Source organism: Triturus cristatus, chromosome 2_1 (assembly GCF_964204655.1).
Source record: "Triturus cristatus chromosome 2_1, aTriCri1.1, whole genome shotgun sequence".
NCBI classification, from domain to species: Eukaryota; Metazoa; Chordata; class Amphibia; order Caudata; family Salamandridae; genus Triturus; species Triturus cristatus.
Genome location: NC_140581.1, coordinates 492,825,535 through 492,844,363, shown reverse-complemented (window position 1 = coordinate 492,844,363; position 18,829 = coordinate 492,825,535). Strand labels below are relative to the sequence as shown.

Genomic DNA, 18,829 nt, shown 5'->3' with positions numbered 1-18,829 from the left:
ATTCCAATTCTTAGTCATAGCAATAGGGGAGCGAGACCAACTCGATCCTCCACTAACTCCAGGCCCAGTTCAAAATGACAGAAGAGAATTGGCACTTTTTTGGTACCATCAAAAGTCTTCTGATAAAGTCCATTATCTGGAGCCTAGAGCAGTTAGTATGGCCCCACACCCCTGCCCCATAAGTATCGATTAAAAGACATTGCCCTATAAAGAGTCAGCAACATTTTCACTTGCTTTTGACCCAGTTGGGCTGCAAATCTGAAAAGTGCCTTCACTGCTCTTGATGTTTGTAGTGCTCTTAAGGTACGTATAGAGTCCCAAGAAAGCTGACAGTTAAAAACAATTCCCAATTAGGAAAAGCTGTTGACCTTCCCAGTCTCATTCTCCTGGGCCACAAATACTTAAGACTTTGTTCTTTTCGGTCCTCACACCATCATTTTTATGATTTTTTATAATTTACTTTAAGATCCAAAAGAGGCCCTAAAACCTACAAAAGCATCAAAAGATTTCTGTAGGCTGTTTGCTCTCCTTGCAATGAGGACAGCATTGTCTGCGTATAGTAAGGATGCAATATAACTTTTGTCGACCTTAGGAAAATCAAACATTTTCTCCAACAAATATGCAAGGATACATCTTTGAAGGATTCCTTCCGTAGATAATATGGACCTGGTTTTCTCCCTGTGAATATAATGGCAAATCTTGACTGTGGTGTTTGAAGCCTGCATAATAAGAGTACCAAAGGTGCCTCTACTCCCATGTCTCCCAACATGGTCCACAATCTGTCCAGATTGACAGAATCAAACACACTGGATGTATGATGTACTGAGCACTTCATAGACTTAGTGTCCTTGCTGACAATCCGTGACAACTTGAGACACTTTTCTACTGTGCCCATTCGTTGTCTAAAACCATATTGGGTTTTTGATAATGTTTTAGTCTCAGTTGTCAAAATCCTCCAAACGGGCTAAAAGAACCCCCCCCCCCCAAACTTTTTGCGTTTAATCAATCAACCACTTTTTTAAATTAGGTCCGTGGCTATCTCATCAAGCCCGGGGGCTTTAAGATGGGAACCCTGCCTGAGAAATGACAATCTTCACCACTTCTACTGAAATAGATCTACTGGAATGCATGGCTTGTTCTAGAGACTGGTGTTCTTTTACTCCTGGTCCAGTCTGGGCACTCATTGTATTAAAAGGATAAAATGTCCGGTTTAAATGTTCCACCCAGGTCTCCCCTAGGATCGAAGAATCTAGTTTTTGAGAAGGGACTTCTGCAAATATTGGCCAATTAATAATGTCCCAGAACTTTTTTGAGTCCTTCAGAGCACTTGCTGCCTCTAAATCTTGCCACGGCTCTGTCCTCAACCTTCCCTTCTTCTGTTCTAACGTAGCTATATAATTCTTTCTCAGGACGATCACTAGGCTTTTATCCAGAGGGGAGGCCTGAAGAGCACCTTTTAGATCTTTGTGCACTTTTGAACAAGCTCTATTAAACCAGCAAGTTAGGAGCTTCTCCATAGGGCGAGACCCTATGCAATAATAGGGTGCCCCACAGATGGTTTAAACAGCTGATTATAAGATCCAGCTTCTCGAGGATGAGGCTTACCCGGTCCCATTTTAGCCTTATAGCCTGAATTGTATCGTATTTAATTGGAAAATCAGGCTAACAATTTTGGTATTATATATTTTAAAGATGCTGTTAGGGGATTATGATTGCTGTAACAGTGTGATACGCCCTTGTGACCCTCCAACAAATTAGGAAAACTACTAGATAATAGCATATCATCCATATCACTGGCATAACCTACCACCACATATGTCGGGCATTGTCCACTCATGTCATTAACATAATCCTTTAAAAAAGTAAATCATTTGATGCCACAATTCCATTTAACACATCTCCATATATTAAGTGGGTAAAAGGAGACATCAACTGCCCCTCAATATTTGCCATCCCACACACTTGAGAACCACTAAATTTACAAATAGTGCAATTAAAGTCCCCGTTCCACATGATACATAGTGGATATGTCATAGTAGAAACTTTACTAATTTCCTTTTGCAAGTTATCTGCTACATGGGGATTGCGCTGCTCAAAAGCGTTAGGATAAACATGTTATATTTAAAACGTCTACAGGGCCTAATTTGCACAGTAACACTATTTGGTACAGTGGAGAGGAGCTGATTTTTCTAATTTTTATTTCCATATGTTTAACAGAGACTAACATTGCCAATCCTCCCTTAGCCCTTCCTGATATTGCTGGAATCGCTGGTGTACATAATGAGTGGTACCCAATTATATGAAAGTCAACTACTGACCACGACTCCTGAAAATGAATTAAGTCAGATCTGTATAGAAACTAAACCCATACTCCATTACTCCACTTTTAATTAACCCCCACTATGTTCTATGATAAAACAGCAAAACAGGGATCAGAATAACTGGGTAATATAGGGATTTCTATTGTCAATACTGGGCCTAAAGAACTCCTCATAATGTCTGCCGTTGGTTTATCCCCAGCGCTAATGTCTTGAATCTCTACTTGAGGGTCAGCGGACATAGGCTGAGCATTATCTATCCCTCCGGATTCAACTTCCGTTGGGAGCCACTGTAGGTGTCAGTCAATATCCGCTAGGCCCATTAAAGTTTCAGATCTGTTGGCATGGACAAAAGGATCCCAGAATGACTGTACAAAATCCTGGATGCCACAGTGGCTATTTCTTAAAATGTAACCGGACGGAGAGGGATAAAAGTAAGCCGAAGATCTCACCGGAATGATACCTTGGTCCAAGCCTGTATTATACAGGCGCACCAACAAGAACCGTACGTACTCAAGGGTCCTAAAATGTATCACCACACAATCTCCTTCATGGTTTTTCCTTGTGGGTCCAACCCATTCAACTCTCCGAGCCAAAAGAATGTCATCACAAATAGGCACAGGGAGATTAGCATTCCTCATACACCACTGTATGACTTTATTAATGAGACGTTGACAGTCCTCCTTAGCCCCTTTCTGCAATTGGGGAACTCCGCTTAAAATTGTAGTGTGTGGAGTACTCTCTGGTGGTAAGTGTAAATAATCAGAGGGACTTTTATTATAATGAGAGGCTGGCATAGGCTGTCTGTAAGACAGAGATCTCCTCATGCCAGCTATATTCTTAGCAGACTGAGGGATTGGAAAGGGGAGTTGCGGTAGCCTTAAGGGATCAATCCCTTCCCTGTACATCTAGGGATGAAGTTATCATAGGGATGTCAGGGGTGTCATGGCTTAGCTGTTGGGAGGAGTCTTGAGTGGGACCTCCACTGGCCAGTGGTAATGGGCAAGTCTTCTTTCCTTTGCCTGTATCATTTGTGTGTTGTGCAGGGCCCTCTTGGGTGTTAAGCTAAATCTTTCTTTGATATAGACCTCTAATAGTGAGAGAGAGAGAGAGAGAGAGAAAGAGAGAGAGAGAAACTTTGTGTTCGAGGCATATGAGCTGCAGATTGTACACTTAGCATAGATCGCCATCTGGTGTTGGGCCCGGATGTTTGCAGTTTGTTTTTCTTCTTGGACAGTCTTTGGAAGTCACGAGTTTGGTGACTCCTCCTTCGGTCCGTACTGTGCATGGGCTTCGGCTCCATCCTCAGATTGTTTTTTTCCGCCATCGGGCTCGGATGTGATACTTCGTGCTCCGGCTTCGAACTTCTACGGTTCCAGCCTCGACGGAAAATCCTCGTTTCTTCGAGTTTCTTCATCATCATCTTCATCTCTCGAAGCGGCACTTTCTCCATCCCGTACATCGGCACCGGCCTTCGGGCCCTCCTCGACTCCGGTCCCGGCCGATGGAAAGGACTCCGTTCAAAAAGTGCCCAAAATGTGGGTCTAAATTTCCCCACACCGACCTCCATCAGGTGTGTAATCTTTGCCTCTCTCCAGAACACGAGGCCAGAGACTGCCCCGCCTGTAAGTCTTTTCGATCGAAGAAGACCATCCGGGATCGAAAAGCTCGACGCACCATGGCGCACTCATCGTCTGCAGTTCCACCGGACATCTTCGGAGACGGCGCCGAAGCTTCGGGGCAAATACACACCGAGCAGGAGGAAGACGTCGTCAGCGCTTCCGAGGCCGACGACTCCGACGTGGAGGACATCACACCGGCGCAGCGGGTCGTGAGTACTGTGCCCCCTCCCACCCCCGCGCCCAAAACCAAAGAGACTCAGGTTACTCCCTCGCCTGCCGACCTGGGCAAAACCAAGACCAAAGCTTCTATCACCCCACCTTCGGGCCCGGTGTCGAAGCCTCCAAAGTCTCACGGCAGCTCGGGATCGAGCCAGCCGACGCCCGGTGCCGAAAAACAGCATCCGGCACCGAAGAAAGTAACATCCAGCTCGACTCCGAAGCCACCGGTGCCGAAGCCTGGACTCTCGGCGCCGACCAAACACAAACACAAATCAGTCGGCACCGACGCTCCGGCGCCGATAACTCCCTCGACGCCGAAAAAACCGGAGGCCCCAAAAAAGCATGGCACACAGAAACCATCGAAGCCCTCGGTTCCGAAATCATCGGTGCCGACGGACGATTCGGCACCATTAGCTCTGTTTGCACCAGACCCTTTACAAAAGACTCTGTCCAAAGATCCAAAGACTGGGCTATTGACTTTAATTATCAAGAAAAGACGCCTTGATACTCCGGCTCCTCCTCCACCGCCCAAACGGAAGGACTCTGCTACTTCTCCCCTCAGAGTGCCCTCCCCACTACCGCCTCCCCTACCTCCTCCACCTCCTCCACCCCCTCCCCCTCCCAGGTCTCCGCCACCTTTACCTCATTACTCTCCGACCCCGTCCCCAGATCCGGACGACGGGGACCCGGACAATTACCCGGCGGACGCCCCAATGGATCCCACTCCACCGGGGACCCCAGACCCATGGGAGGATTACAATAACCCTGATATACCCGATATACCTCAGGACGACCTATACCCATCCAGGCCGTCTCCTCCAGAGGACTCCTTAGGGTTTCATCATTTAGTGCAGAGAGCAGCACACTACCATGGGGTGGACATGCACACTGAACCAGTGGATGACGACTTCTTACTGGATACATTTGACATACAGGACAAATCCACATCTATTTTACCCATGCTTAAGGGTGTCACCAAGCATGCCGCAGAGGTGTTCAAAGACCCTGTCAGGGCCAGGGTACTAAACCCTAGAATAGAGAAAAAGTACAAGGCGGCACCCACAGACCCTGCATACATTAAGGGCCCTGCTCCCTTAGATTCCCTAGTTGTCTCTACAGCTAGAAAGCGGGCTTAACTCCCAGTCCTCAGGAGAAGCCCCACCGCCAGACAAGGAATCCAAACTCCTAGACGCGTCTGGCAAACGCACCGCCTCTCAAGCTGCAAACATGTGGCGCATTGCAAACACACAAGCGCTACTTGCGCGCTATGACAGAGCACACTACGACGAACTTGAGGCTCTTATGCAGCACCTTCCCGAGAAACACAAGCGTAGGGCTCATGAGCTAATACAGGAGGGTAAACTAATTACAAACACCTCCATTAAGTGTGCCCTCGATGCAGCCGACACTGCTTCTAGAGCCATAAATACCAGTGTCCTGCTTCGTCGCCATGCCTGGCTCAGGATCTCAGGGTTCAAGCCTGAAGTCCAGGCGTCCATACTCAATCACCCCTTTGACCAACAAACTCTCTTTGGGCCAAAGGTAGACGAAGCGTTGGAAAAGATGAAAAAGGACACAGACACAGCAAAGTCTATGGGGGTACTCCAAACACAAGCCTCTAAACGTTCCTTTCGACGCTCCTCCTTTTGTGGCACAGGCAGAGGCTTCTCCACCGATAGCACCTCTACCTCCTACAAGTCCCCTCCTCAAAATACCTTTTCAAAGGGCAACCAAAGGGGTGGTTACAGAGGCAACAACAATAAGGGCAGGGGCAAAACTAACACCACCCGTTCTGCCACCCCGCCCACACAATGACTTCCCTCCGCTCCCCCAGACCATTCCACTCCGGTCGGGGGCAGACTACAAAACTTTATCCACGCATGGGAGTCCATAACATCGGACAAATGGGTGACCCAAATCATTCGGTCAGGGTACTGTCTCGAGCTAACATCTACCCCACCCAATATCCCACCAAGGCACCGTCCAATGTCTCAAGAACATTCCACACTGCTCAAACAGGAGGTACTCTCCCTCCTCCAAAAACACGCTATAGAGCAGGTCCCCATCGATCAGCAAAATCTAGGGGTTTACTCCCTATATTTCTTAATACCAAAGAAAGACGGGACCCTCAGGCCCATTCTGGACCTCCGGCCTCTAAATGCCTACATACATTCAGACCATTTCCACATGGTCACCCTACAACAAGTCCTCCCGCTCCTCTGTCAGGGAGACTTTCTCACAACCTTGGATCTGAAAGACGCATACTTTCACATTCCAATACACCCCTCTCACAGGAAATGCCTCAGGTTCGTGGTGGACGGGCAACATTACCAATTCACGGTTCTCCCCTTCGGGGTCACCACCGCACCACGGGTGTTTACCACATGCCTAGCGGTAGTAGCAGCACACCTCAGACGTCAACACATTCACGTCTTCCCTTACTTAGACGACTGGCTGATAAAAGCCGCGTCCTACCACCAATGCGTGCAACATACAAACAGCACCATCCAACTGCTCCACCAGCTAGGCTTCACGGTGAACTACCAAAAGTCCCAACTCATACCATCTCACACAAAGCAATATCTCGGGGCCACTATAGACACCTCCAAAGGTATTGCCTATCCAAACTCAGCCAGAATCACAAGCATTCAAGCCTTACGCAAAACATTCCTTCCCCAACACTCTCTTCCAGCAAGAGTGTTCATGAAGCTCATAGGAATGATGGCGTCTTGCATCTTCATAGTGCCCCATGCAAGACTCCACATGCGTCCACTTCAAGAGTGCCTAGCACAACAGTGGAACCAGGCCCAGGGTCAGCTGACGGATCTGGTGTTGGTGGACGGCCGCACACATCACTCTCTGCAGTGGTGGAACACCACAAACCTTTCCAAAGGGCGGCCGTTCCTGGACCCGGTTCCTCAGGTGATTCTAACAGCGGACGCATCGCTCTCCGGCTGGGGAGCGCACCTCCTACACCTCACAATGCAAGGTCTATGGACGCCACAGCAAAAATCGCTCCACATCAACCATCTGGAGCTCTTGGCGATCTTTCACAGACAACATGACTGCAATGTATTATATCCAAAAACAGGGGGGACACACTCTCCCCAGCTCTCCCGCTTAGCCCAGAGCATATGGAGATGGGCAATTCCCCAAAACATCTTTCTCCTGGCACAGCACGTTCCAGGCGTACAAAACACCATGGCAGATCTTCTCAGCAGACAAACGCAACAACTACACGAATGGGAACTGCACCCACAAGTTCTTCAGCCATTCTTCCAACAGTGGGGGCATCCTCAGATAGACCTCTTGCCACCCACGAAAACAAAAAATGCCCAAGCTTCGCCGCCAGATACCCACACCCATTGTCCAAGGGCAATGCGATATGGATGAACTGGTCAGGCAGATTTGCATACGCCTTTCCACCTCTCCCACTAATTCCATTAGTGGTAAGGAAGCTACAACAACACTCCCTCACACTCATTCTAGTAGCTCCGACGTGGGCCAGGCAGCCGTGGTACACCACGCTACTACAACTGTCAGTGGTACCACATCAAAAACTGCACCTATCCCCATGCCTCCTAACCCAGAACCATGGAGAAATCAGGCACCCGGACCCAGCTCAGCTCAACCTGGCGATCTGGCTCCTGAAATCTTAGAATTCGGATACCTTAACCTTCCCCCTGATTGCATGAACATCATCATGGAAGCCAGACGTCCTACCACTAAAGCATGCTATGCCGCAAAGTGGAAAAGATTTGTAATTTACTGCCGTAACAATACAATCAACCCTTTAGATGCATCCATACAGCACATCATATGCTATCTGCTCCATCTTCACAGGTGTAACCTGGCATATTCATCCATACGCCTACACCTAGCAGCGATCGCTGCTTATCTACAAAACAGACAGCATTTATCACTCTTCAGAGTGCCCGCTATTAAAGCCTTCATGGAAGGCCTTAAACGAGTAATTCCTCCCAGGGCACCACCTTCCCCTGTATGGAATCTAAATTTAGTTCTTACACGACTAATGGGTCCGCCCTTCGAACCAATGCATAAATGCGAGCTACAGTTTCTCACCTGGAAAACAGCTTTTCTCGTAGCTATCACTTCCCTTAGAAGGGTTGGTGAAATACAAGCGTTCACTATACAGGAACCCTTCATACAAATACATCACAGCAAGGTCATACTTAGCACAAATCCGAAGTTTCTGCCCAAGGTCATTTCCCCCTTCCATCTCAATCAATCGGTGGAATTACCTGTCTTCTTCTCGCAACCTCAATCTGTTGCAGAAAGGGCCTTACACACACTCGATGTGAAAAGGGCTTTGCTATACTACATACAAAGAACGCAACCCTTCAGGAAGACTAAACAATTGTTTGTTTCCTTCTCCCCACCACATAAAGGCAACCCCATTTCTAAATCAGGGATAGCTAGGTGGATTGTAAAATGCATACAAATTTGCTATCAAAAGGCAAAAAGAACATTATCTGTTCCGCCTAAAGCCCATTCTACAAGAAAGTTAGGGGCTTCTATGGCTTTTCTAGGGAATATACCCTTAGATGACATCTGCAAAGCAGCCACCTGGTCTACACCGCACACCTTCACAAAACATTACTGTGTAGATGTGCATTCCAAGCAGCAAGCTAGAGTGGGCCAGGCTGTACTAAAGACACTTTTTCAAACCACTGCAACGGATACCGGTGGTCGCCGCTAAGGTTGGGTACTGCTATATAATCTATGCTAAGTGTACAATCTGCAGCTCATATGCCTCAAACGGAATATGCTACTTACCAGTATGCATCTGTTCTTGGCATGTAGAGCTGCAGAGTTGTACACGCCCACCCGCCTCCCCGGCTACCTGTATCCGTTCCAGTACATCTTATTTAGATACAACACACATGGGTTTCTCACTGCTATTACTAAGCTCCATCATTTCCCTGTTGGCGAAAAACAATCTGAGGATGGAGCCGAAGCCCATGCGCAGTACGGACCGAAGGAGGAGTCACCAAACTCGTGACTTCCAAAGACTGTCCAAGAAGAAAAACAAACTGCAAACATCCGGGCCCAACACCAGATGGCGATCTATGCTAAGTGTACAACTCTGCAGCTCTACATGCCAAGAACAGATGCATACTGGTAAGTAGCATATTCCTTATTTAACCATAGTCTTTAAACAATACACAAAACACAATAAGGATCCAACTACTGGTGACAATGTAAGTTCTATAACAAAATAAATTACCATTAAAATACATTTAAAAACAAGGTAACACCCTCATACAATCATGATTCATTAAACGAAATTTATAAAAATATCGAAATCCCTAAAACTCTCTTCGGTGGGAGAACACTAAAATACGTTTAAAATCAATGCCCCTCCTTTAATTTCTCCCTTACTAAATCTTTTGTTGCTTTCAAAAATGTTCCCATTGCAATTGCAATGTCTAAGGATGGCATTTCCATAAGTAAACAAACAGCTTGGGCACGAGAGCTTACCTCGTGTTTCAAAAGTAAGGGACGTAAAAACAATTTCCGTATAGCTACAACCAAGGTACAATCCAGCAATATGTGCAAAATTTCATTTCTTATTTCTAACCCACATTTACAAGTACCATCTGTTTGAATCAATGCTACCTTTATTTTTTCTTCCGTCTTCCAAGGATTAATACCAACTCGGACCCTTAAATTTTCATATCTTAACCCTTGATTGGGCAAGATATCCAAGTACAGGAACCAAGCTTCATTTACCCATGAGCTTTTTAGCCACTGGACTGATTTTTTCACTTCCATATATTCAAGGTCCAACGATTTTGAATATATCTGCCCTTGCTCTCTAAGCATTCTCTTTGTGAAATCAACTTCCAGGGCTTGCTGCGAAAGGCTCACTTTAAGGCGCCCTGCTATTTTCTGGAGATTTCTTCTTACATCCTTTGCCCATTTAAGGCTACTTGATTGAATCTCCTCTCTGCACCATTGTGAGACCTTTTGCACACCACCCGGATCCTGGCATTTCCAGAATCTTATCAAAGACATTTGGGTTTGAACGCTCCATGCTGTTAATCCTAACTCCATTCTGATAGCTTGGATCATTGTGCAGCTTGGTAATGACAATAGCATTTTTAAGATCTTTCCTTCTTCACGATCCCACCCGCATATGCCACTCAGGTAAAGAACTTCTGCCCCATTAAATACTTGCGGGGGGGATCATTGATTCAAATGCTTTTAACAGAGGTTTATGTGATACATCACCTTATTCTTTATTACATTTTTCAGTTCACAGACTGACGAGAAGGCTTTCGCTTTTTGAGCCTCCAGGTCAGAGCACCATTTTAGCGCACTATCAAACCAGAGGCCCAAGTATCTATATTCTTTAACTACCTCCAATTTGTCTTGACCTAAAAACCTTAACATTCTTACCTCTCTTCCCAAAGCATAAAACCTTTGTTTTTTCCATGTTTACAGTTAAAAACTTTTTATCACAATAACTCTTAAAAACATTTAATTTCCTTTGGAGTCCTATCTCTGTTTGGTCAAGGATCACAAGATCATCTGCGTATAGAAGGCAAGACACTTTATTTCCGCTCATTCTAGGGCTTGCACTTCTTTCTACTTCTAATATTGCAGGGAGGTCTGGCAAGAAGATTGCAAATAACAAAGGGGCCAATACGTACCCCTGTCTAAGGCCATTCCCTACAGTTATCTTATGCGTCAATGACCCTTGTGTGTCTCTAATTACCTGGGCCCAATTCCCTCTATGTAACTCTTTTAGAATCATCAATATGCCATCCGGGATTCCATATTTTTCCAAATCTTCCCAGAGACAATTACGATCCACAGAGTCAAAAGCTGCCTGAAAATCGACAAAGCAACAATACAGCTTTCCATTTTGCTCTATCGATTTCCGGGCCAAAGCCCATAGAGCAAAGCAGTGATCTATAGTGGAATGTCCTTCTTTAAATCCCCCCTGTTCTACTGGAACAATTGATCCCTGAACTGCCCAATCTTTCAACTTACCTAAAATTATTTTGGCGAAAATCTTTTTACCAATATCAAGTAAGTTAATTAGTCTGTAATTCTTTGGGGCATAGACATCTCCTTTCTTATGAATCGGCCTGATTATCGCTCCCTTCCAGTTTATTGGGATCGTCCCAGATTCTAGGATTACTAAAAACATAAGCGAAAAAAATTCTGCCCACCAGGACGAATTTGATTTTATTATCAGGGCTGGTAAATTATCTGGGCCTGCTGCTCTTGTTAGTTTCAAAGTCCTTATCGTGTTAAGCACATTTGCTACTGTAAAATCCAGTTTTAGACCTTCTACCAGGCCACTCCAGTCCCATGATGCCTCCTCTTCAATTTCTCTCCCCGGGGTATATCATTCCTGCAAGTATTCCTCCCAAGCACCCTCCTCCACCACGCAGTTCATTGAGGCAGCCTAGGGTTCTGTTGCTGATTGTATCAGTTTCCAGAATTGTCGTATGTTCTTGGATTCGATTGCCTCCAATAATTTCCTATAATAGTGAAAGCTGATCTTCAATCTTTCCCAAAGGAGTCATGATGGGTTTTTACAGCATCTACTATAAGAAGGCTCAAATGCTCATACATCTTCTCTGGTACAAAAGGTACCCCACTCTCTCCCTCTGGATGGACCCTAGTTGACTCCACCTGTACTAAACCTTGTTGACCTTTTTTTTTTTTCCGGTGAGAGACCATATTTTAGCTTTTACCTTTTCTTCTGCCTTCTTATGTTTTCCCCCCTCTTGAATCAGTCATTACTTCTATTCTTTTATTCTAGACTAAGGCTTGGCTAGAATCACCTGTGTTTTTTATAGAATTTTGAATTATCGCCCTTGGTGAGAGTGGGATTATTATGGCTTTCTCTTGTTGGGGTTCTTCCTCACCAGCCAAAACAGTGATGCGCCTTCTAGGGATTGATGGCTTCATGCATAGCAATAGTGCCTTATGCAAGACTACACATGCAACCTCTCTTAGTGTGCTTAGCGACACCAGCAAGCAACATGGATCATCTACTGTTGGGTTCACTCAAGGTCCATCAGGCTCTACATTGGTGGGACACATCAAACATTCTAAAAGGAAGAGCCTACAAGGACTCAATCTCACAAGTGAGAATAACAGATGCATCACTCATGGGTTTGGGTGCTCATATGAAGGACATTATGGTTCAGGGCCACTGGACCACACAACAGATATTACACATCTACATGTTCAAACCCTTAGCCATTTACATGGCTCTCAATGCATTCTTACCAAACATAACTTTGAAAAATATCTTTCTACTAACAGACGGTATGACAGCAATGTATTACATTCAGAAACAGGGAGGAACCCATTCCATCCAACTGTCACACCTAGCATAAACGGTAAAGCAGTCATAAAGTCCACCTCCTAGCACAAAACTTACAAGGACAGTACAACCCTTGCGGACCTGCATAGCAGGACACAGCAACAAGTATACGAGAGGGAAATACACAATTACCATAACAATATTTCCAATGGTAGGGAACCCCAACAATAGATCTGTTTGTCACCGTCGAAAACTCAAAATGCCAAAGTTTTGCATCCAGACACCCACACCCGCAATCCAAGGGGAACGCACTATGTATGACCTGGTCAGGTATATTTGCATACACCTTTCCGCCTCTTCTACCCATCCATGCGTAGTCCGGAAAATCAGCCACACTTCCTTAACCTTGATACTTCTAACTCCCACGTGGGCTTGACAACCATGGTTGGTCACGCTACTAGAGCTATCACTAGTACCTCACGAGAAGCTACCCAAGTGTCCAAATCTTCTCCCTCGGGGGAAGGGTTAGACATCCCAACACTTAACAGCTCAATCTTGCCATCTGGCTCTTGGAGTCGTAGAGTTTGGATATTTAAATCTATCCACAGAATGAATGGCTATTTTAGAGTCCAGAAGACCAACCACAAGTTCATGCTATGCTGCTAAATGGAAACTTTTTGTTCACTATTGTGATTCACAAAACATAAATCCATCCTCTCCCACAGAACAACTAGTTTACTTGTTACATTTACAAAAAAAGCGTTTAGCATTTACTTCCATACACCTACATTTAGCAGCCATTGCAGCGTATCTACAAAACAGGAGGCATCAATTCCTTTTCCCCATTCCGGTCATCAGAGTCTTCATGGAAGGATTAAAGAGTCATTCCACCTCGTACATCGCCTGTACCTACATGGAACCTAAACATTATTTTAACAAGACTCATGGGATCACCATTTGAACCACTTCATAACTGTTGAATACAATTCTTAACATGGAAAGTTTCTTTCCTTGTAGCAATAACCTCCCTACGAATGGTCAGCAAAATACATGAGCTCACTGTTGAAGAACCATATTTTCAAGTGTTTGCAGATGAAGTGTGTTTATGCACAAACCCCAAGACAAGTTCCTCCAAAAGTTATATCATCTTTCCATTTAAATCAAACTCAAGTTACCAGTTTTCTTTCCAAAACAAGAAACTGTAGCAGAACGTGCTTTGCATACACTTAATGTTAAACATGCTCTTATGTACTATTTGGAACACACAAAACCCTTAAGAAAAACACAGTAACTGTTTGTATCTTTCTCAAATCCACATAAAGGTAATGCTATCTCAAAATCAGGAATAGCACGACGAATAGTCAAATGTATATAGACTTGCTATAATAAGGCAAAATGAACATTAATAACCATGCCAAGGCTCATTCAAAGAGGAACAAAAGAGCAACAATGGCATTTCTAGGTGAAGTCCCCCTCATGGACATTTGCAAAGCAGCAACATAGATAAACCCACACACTTTTACAAAATACTATTCTGTGGATGTACACACCAGACAGCAGGCTCTAGTTTGACAAACAGTCCTTCAAACATGATTTCAAACAAACGCACCATCTTTTTCTTATTTCGCCCCACCCTCTGGAACAAACTACCATTTTCTGTCGGAACCTGTTTGGATTACAACACATTTAGGAAAGCACTAAAAACTGCATTGCTTAAAAGACATTTTTTGCCTTTCTGTACTAACGGTGTGCCGAGATACCCTGGTCGGGGTGATTTGTGCATGTTTTCAAATTAAACTGTTCACTCATCTTATGCCTAAAGCCACCGGGAGAGAGGTACTGCTTGATTGATTCACATGCAACCACCCACCTCCCTGGCAAGTATTATATGGTGACAAATATACACAAAAATACAGCATGTTCAACAGCAAAGCTAACTTAGCATACTATATCCCTACTTCCTGTATGGCAATGGGAAAAAAACATTAACAAAGGAGCCAATACCTCGAGGGGGAGGAGAGACGACGCATGGCTCCGATCACAAAAGGTCCTTGAGGGAAAAACAACTTGCAGAGTCCGGGCCTAACACTAGATGGCAGGAGTATGCATAGCAAGTGAATCTGCTACACTACATTCCACTAGTAGATGTTTAGCGGGTAATAACATACCCCTTTTCAGTAATTGATTGATCATTGGAGACAATATTTAATTGTTGGATCAGCAGCAGTTATTTAGGTTTTGTGATACTCTAAACTAAGAGAAATAGTACATTACCAAGCTTCCTGTAATCTAGTGTCTGTAATCAATAGTATGCATGTTTTTTATGCTAACATTCTTCTGCTCATCCCAAACTATGAATTTAATTTGTAATAATAAAGATTCTGCACTATCAAGTTACATTTGTTTTACTACATATACAGATTGCAGCTAGTTGCTATTTTTGTCATAAACTAAAAAATGTGGGTGCAAATCAGATATTAAATTTGTATTTGGCAATCTATGGCATGCCATAAAGTTGCAACATAGAGGGACATTTTTCAGCATTGGTTAATGTGCATGCTATGAGATAAAATATTTTAACTTTACAGATTAAAAGGTTTTGGATTGTTAATTTTTTTTCTGGTAAAACTTATTGACTTTTTCATATGCAGATATCACATTTTGCGTAGGGGATGGTGGGGCATGTGTTGTTTTTGCTAATAATCTTTTAAACAACTTGCTGGTGAACCAACCTTTTTCAGTAGGGTAATGTGGCATTACCTGGATACTTTGCAACACCTTACATTTTTGTGAATAGATTGAAGCTCTACAATTGGAAATGTTTGTTCATTCCAGTTTGTGTTAATAGATGCATTGTTGCCAATGAATGTTGATTGTGATGTACTTTGTTAATCAGTTTACTGTGGGATATCTGTGACCTAGCCCTTACTATTTTGGCTTTCACGTAGGTTTAGTGAGAGACCATTTAAAAATTAAATTGGTGATATTGACTTGGCATTATTGACTCTTAAAGAGATACCTGTCCCAAAACAAAATGAAAATGCCTCTGAAAATGTATGTAGTCTATTTTCATGCATGTTGAATGTAAAAAACAAAAACACTGCTTTTCTTACAATTTCTTAATTTCATTTTATTCATCCTGCACTGAACTTTTTATCAAAAGAGCATCTTGTGCTTTATTGCATGTTTCATCAGATGGTTCATAAATGCCTGTTATGAGAATGTTGCATAGTTTGTCTCTTTTAAAAAGTCTTTCTTTTCCTGCTTCATTTAAATCTTCAGAAATTTTAGTATTTGTGTAGTTTGCTTCAAGTAATCTTTGAACATTTCCTCCCTGTCTATCCTTTATCTGAAACAAATGTGAGTAAATAAGAGAACACCATTAATACAAAATTTGCTCTTTACATTAATATTTGCTAGATGAGATGCTTAATCACTTTTGGTTTTTACCTCGACATGAACACTGCCCTTTTTTTGTCTTGGCTCATTGCACATCCGATTGTTGTGGCCAAGAGGTGTTCATATTTCTTTATCCTGGAAGGAACACCTATAACTAATAAACTTGGGTAACACTTCTGATCTCCCTCCTCCTTTACTGCTTTTTTGATTTGTAAAAAGTGGAAGTCATACATTTTATTGAAGTCATACATTTTATTAAATGGATTATTTTGATAATTTATAAAACAAAATGGGCTAAGCAAAGATGGTTTCTAATTGGAATAATTGAATGAAATACATTTCACCATGAAGATATGGAATATGTGCTATATAATGATTTACCTCATATTTTAGTTTGTCTGTAATTGAAGGTAGTGTAGAGTAATACCTTTTATTCTCAGGCATTTAAAAAAGAATAAGTCCAGTATTCATTTGGACGAAACTGTTGCTGTAATCTGTTGAAGAGACAATGGTTTCTTAAAAAGGCAAGTCTAGTGTGATCAAATTTGAAGTATGTTATTTCTCATATGTACCATCCTTATCAGGTCGATGGTTGGCAGAAAATGAAACCAGAATGATCTTGTCCCTCAAAAAACGAATTAAGTCTATTAATAGCTTAATTAAAAGGTAATTGCAGACTCTGTAAAGTAAGACAATTCTAAATGGTGTTCTTGGTGTTCTCTTGTTGTTTTTGTTTAAAAAACTCCTCTCTGTCTATGCCCTCTCAAGAGTATGCCTTGTATATTGCTACCCCATTTAGGGGTAGTGATAAACCTCACTAGTGAATATCTTATGTTTATTATCATACACAGATTCTGTTGGTTTCTGTTTCTGAGTTATTTGTTGTTTTTTCTTTATTTTTTCTCCTTCCCCCTCATTTGCTCATGTCTTGGTTGGCGTTTGGTGGTGTATAACCGTGATTGCGTTACCTTAGCAATAACAATTGGTCGTCTTGGTTACGTTTGTCCTCAAGAGGTGGCCCCCATGCTACAGCAGTTTATAAGACCCTGGTGTGTATTATTCAATCTTTATTTTAATTCATTTTTCTTCATGTCTTCTTTGTTTCTATCTCATCTTTTAGATATAATTTCAGTTGGTTACAAAATCACAAACCCTTAATCATTGCCAACCATGTGACTAATCTTGTCCTATGAGGTTTGTGAGTTCTTCAATAGCTCCGTCATGTAGATTTATTTTGTTTGTTGTGCCTAATGACTAATTTATGCACGGGATGAGGTTGTCACATGCTTGCTGTAATAAAAAGCCTGACTGTATAAATGCATTTAAAAAATCGACAAGAATGAAACTAGATGCATGCCAGTGCTATCAGAAATAGAATGTAATGTACAAAATCAAGCATTTAGACATAAATAGCTATGCTATAAATTATAAGCACCCATTGAGCTAGTCTGTATAATATATTGGTTAATTCCGGTTAAAAAAAAAAAGCACCCTAACCATTATTTTCACATTGAAAGTGGTTTCTAGTGTGTACTTTGTACATTCTATGTTGACAAGGACACATGCAAATTTGTAATCTTATTGAGTGCAATATAGATTACAGTATATATTTTGGGTCAGAAATAGAATCTTTTCATAAAGTTGTCCCATCTGTCCTATAAGGAGGAAGCAAGGTTTACTTCGTTCAAGTCTTTAATACAAGCTCATATAAACCCATTTAGTATGTATTCCTTTTATGAAATAGCTAGGTACAAATGCTCTAGAGAAAGGTTACCAAACTTCCAATTTTGTAATACATTACTGTTGTACGAATTTAGCTTACATATTCCATCAAATGTCATTAACCACTCTAAAAAAAAAAAATTTCAAATTGGACAGTAATGTGATAACTTGATTCTGGAATTTATTAGGTGCACATCTCTACGTAATATACGGGACAATGAAGAGAAAGACTCTGCATTCCGTGGCATTTGCACCATGATCACTGTTAACCCTGGTGGAGTAGTGCAGGTAAGATTTTTAAAGCATGTCCAAATGTGTTTGCTTAATGAAAGCTCCCCCTCCTGATAACGAGTAAAAACAAGCTAATTGTACTGTTAACGTTACCCCCCCCCTCCCCCCCCCCCCCATTGCAGCAGTCAGTGTAGGCCTCGTTTCCACTGTTGCAGACTAATATTTATGATGTACCCTCATTATGAGAGCCGCAATGTGTATGCACAAATTACATATTTATGCAACAGTCTTCTGTGACCTCTGCTCTGCTAAACCCAAATGTCATTCATCACAGGTAGACACAATTTGTATGACCTTGCACAGGGAACGATCAATATAACAATCAAGTTATTGCTTCCCTCACTGGAGCAGAACATAGGGATCACCTCATGAAAGCATCACCACAGTTTAACACGCACACTCGTCATCCACATCTCATTGGGATCAGTAAAACACTTAGAAAATTAAATCCGCTGAGTAGTACTTATATCCGCACAGAAAGAAGTAGATAAGATAGACAAGGCTTTCTTATTTAGGGAGGATCTAGGCCTTTCAGGAATCCATGTTAATTATTGCCAGGAACCAGAAACACAACCTCAACTGGCTGCTGCTCTCCGAACTCAAGCAAATAGTTGGGACTCCCTTGATGGCCACAGTGTTTGTCGTAAGATCGATGGGTTCCCAGTTCTTGCTTACTATTTGTATCTTTGACTGTGATACAATATCAGAAGCTCTTACTTTACCACAAAAGCCAGGTGGATGATTCTACTTTAGCACTGATTAACTCGGTGCTAGACTCAAAGCCATTAATACAGTTTATCCTCTTCCGATTACACCACTAATAACTCTCAACACTGCGTAATGCCAGAAACACCATCCGGTTTCTGATGGATACCTCACTTGCAAGACTTGATCTGGACATTTTCATAGCAGTGCTATCATGCACCTTTAAATGGCTTTGTGTGGCT

At 42.8% G+C, this 18,829-nt stretch overlaps 1 protein-coding gene across 1 annotated transcript in view; it reads left to right on the top strand.

The window, feature by feature from the left end:
• TNPO1 (transportin 1) overlaps positions 1-18,829 on the top strand; it is a 1,554,860-nt gene that overhangs the window by 1,340,813 nt on the left and 195,218 nt on the right. Inside the window, exons 20-21 of the mRNA XM_085632345.1 lie at positions 16,843-16,918; positions 17,780-17,879. Coding sequence (XP_085488471.1) covers positions 16,843-16,918; positions 17,780-17,879 — 176 coding nt within the window. The remainder of the gene's footprint in view (positions 1-16,842; positions 16,919-17,779; positions 17,880-18,829) is intronic.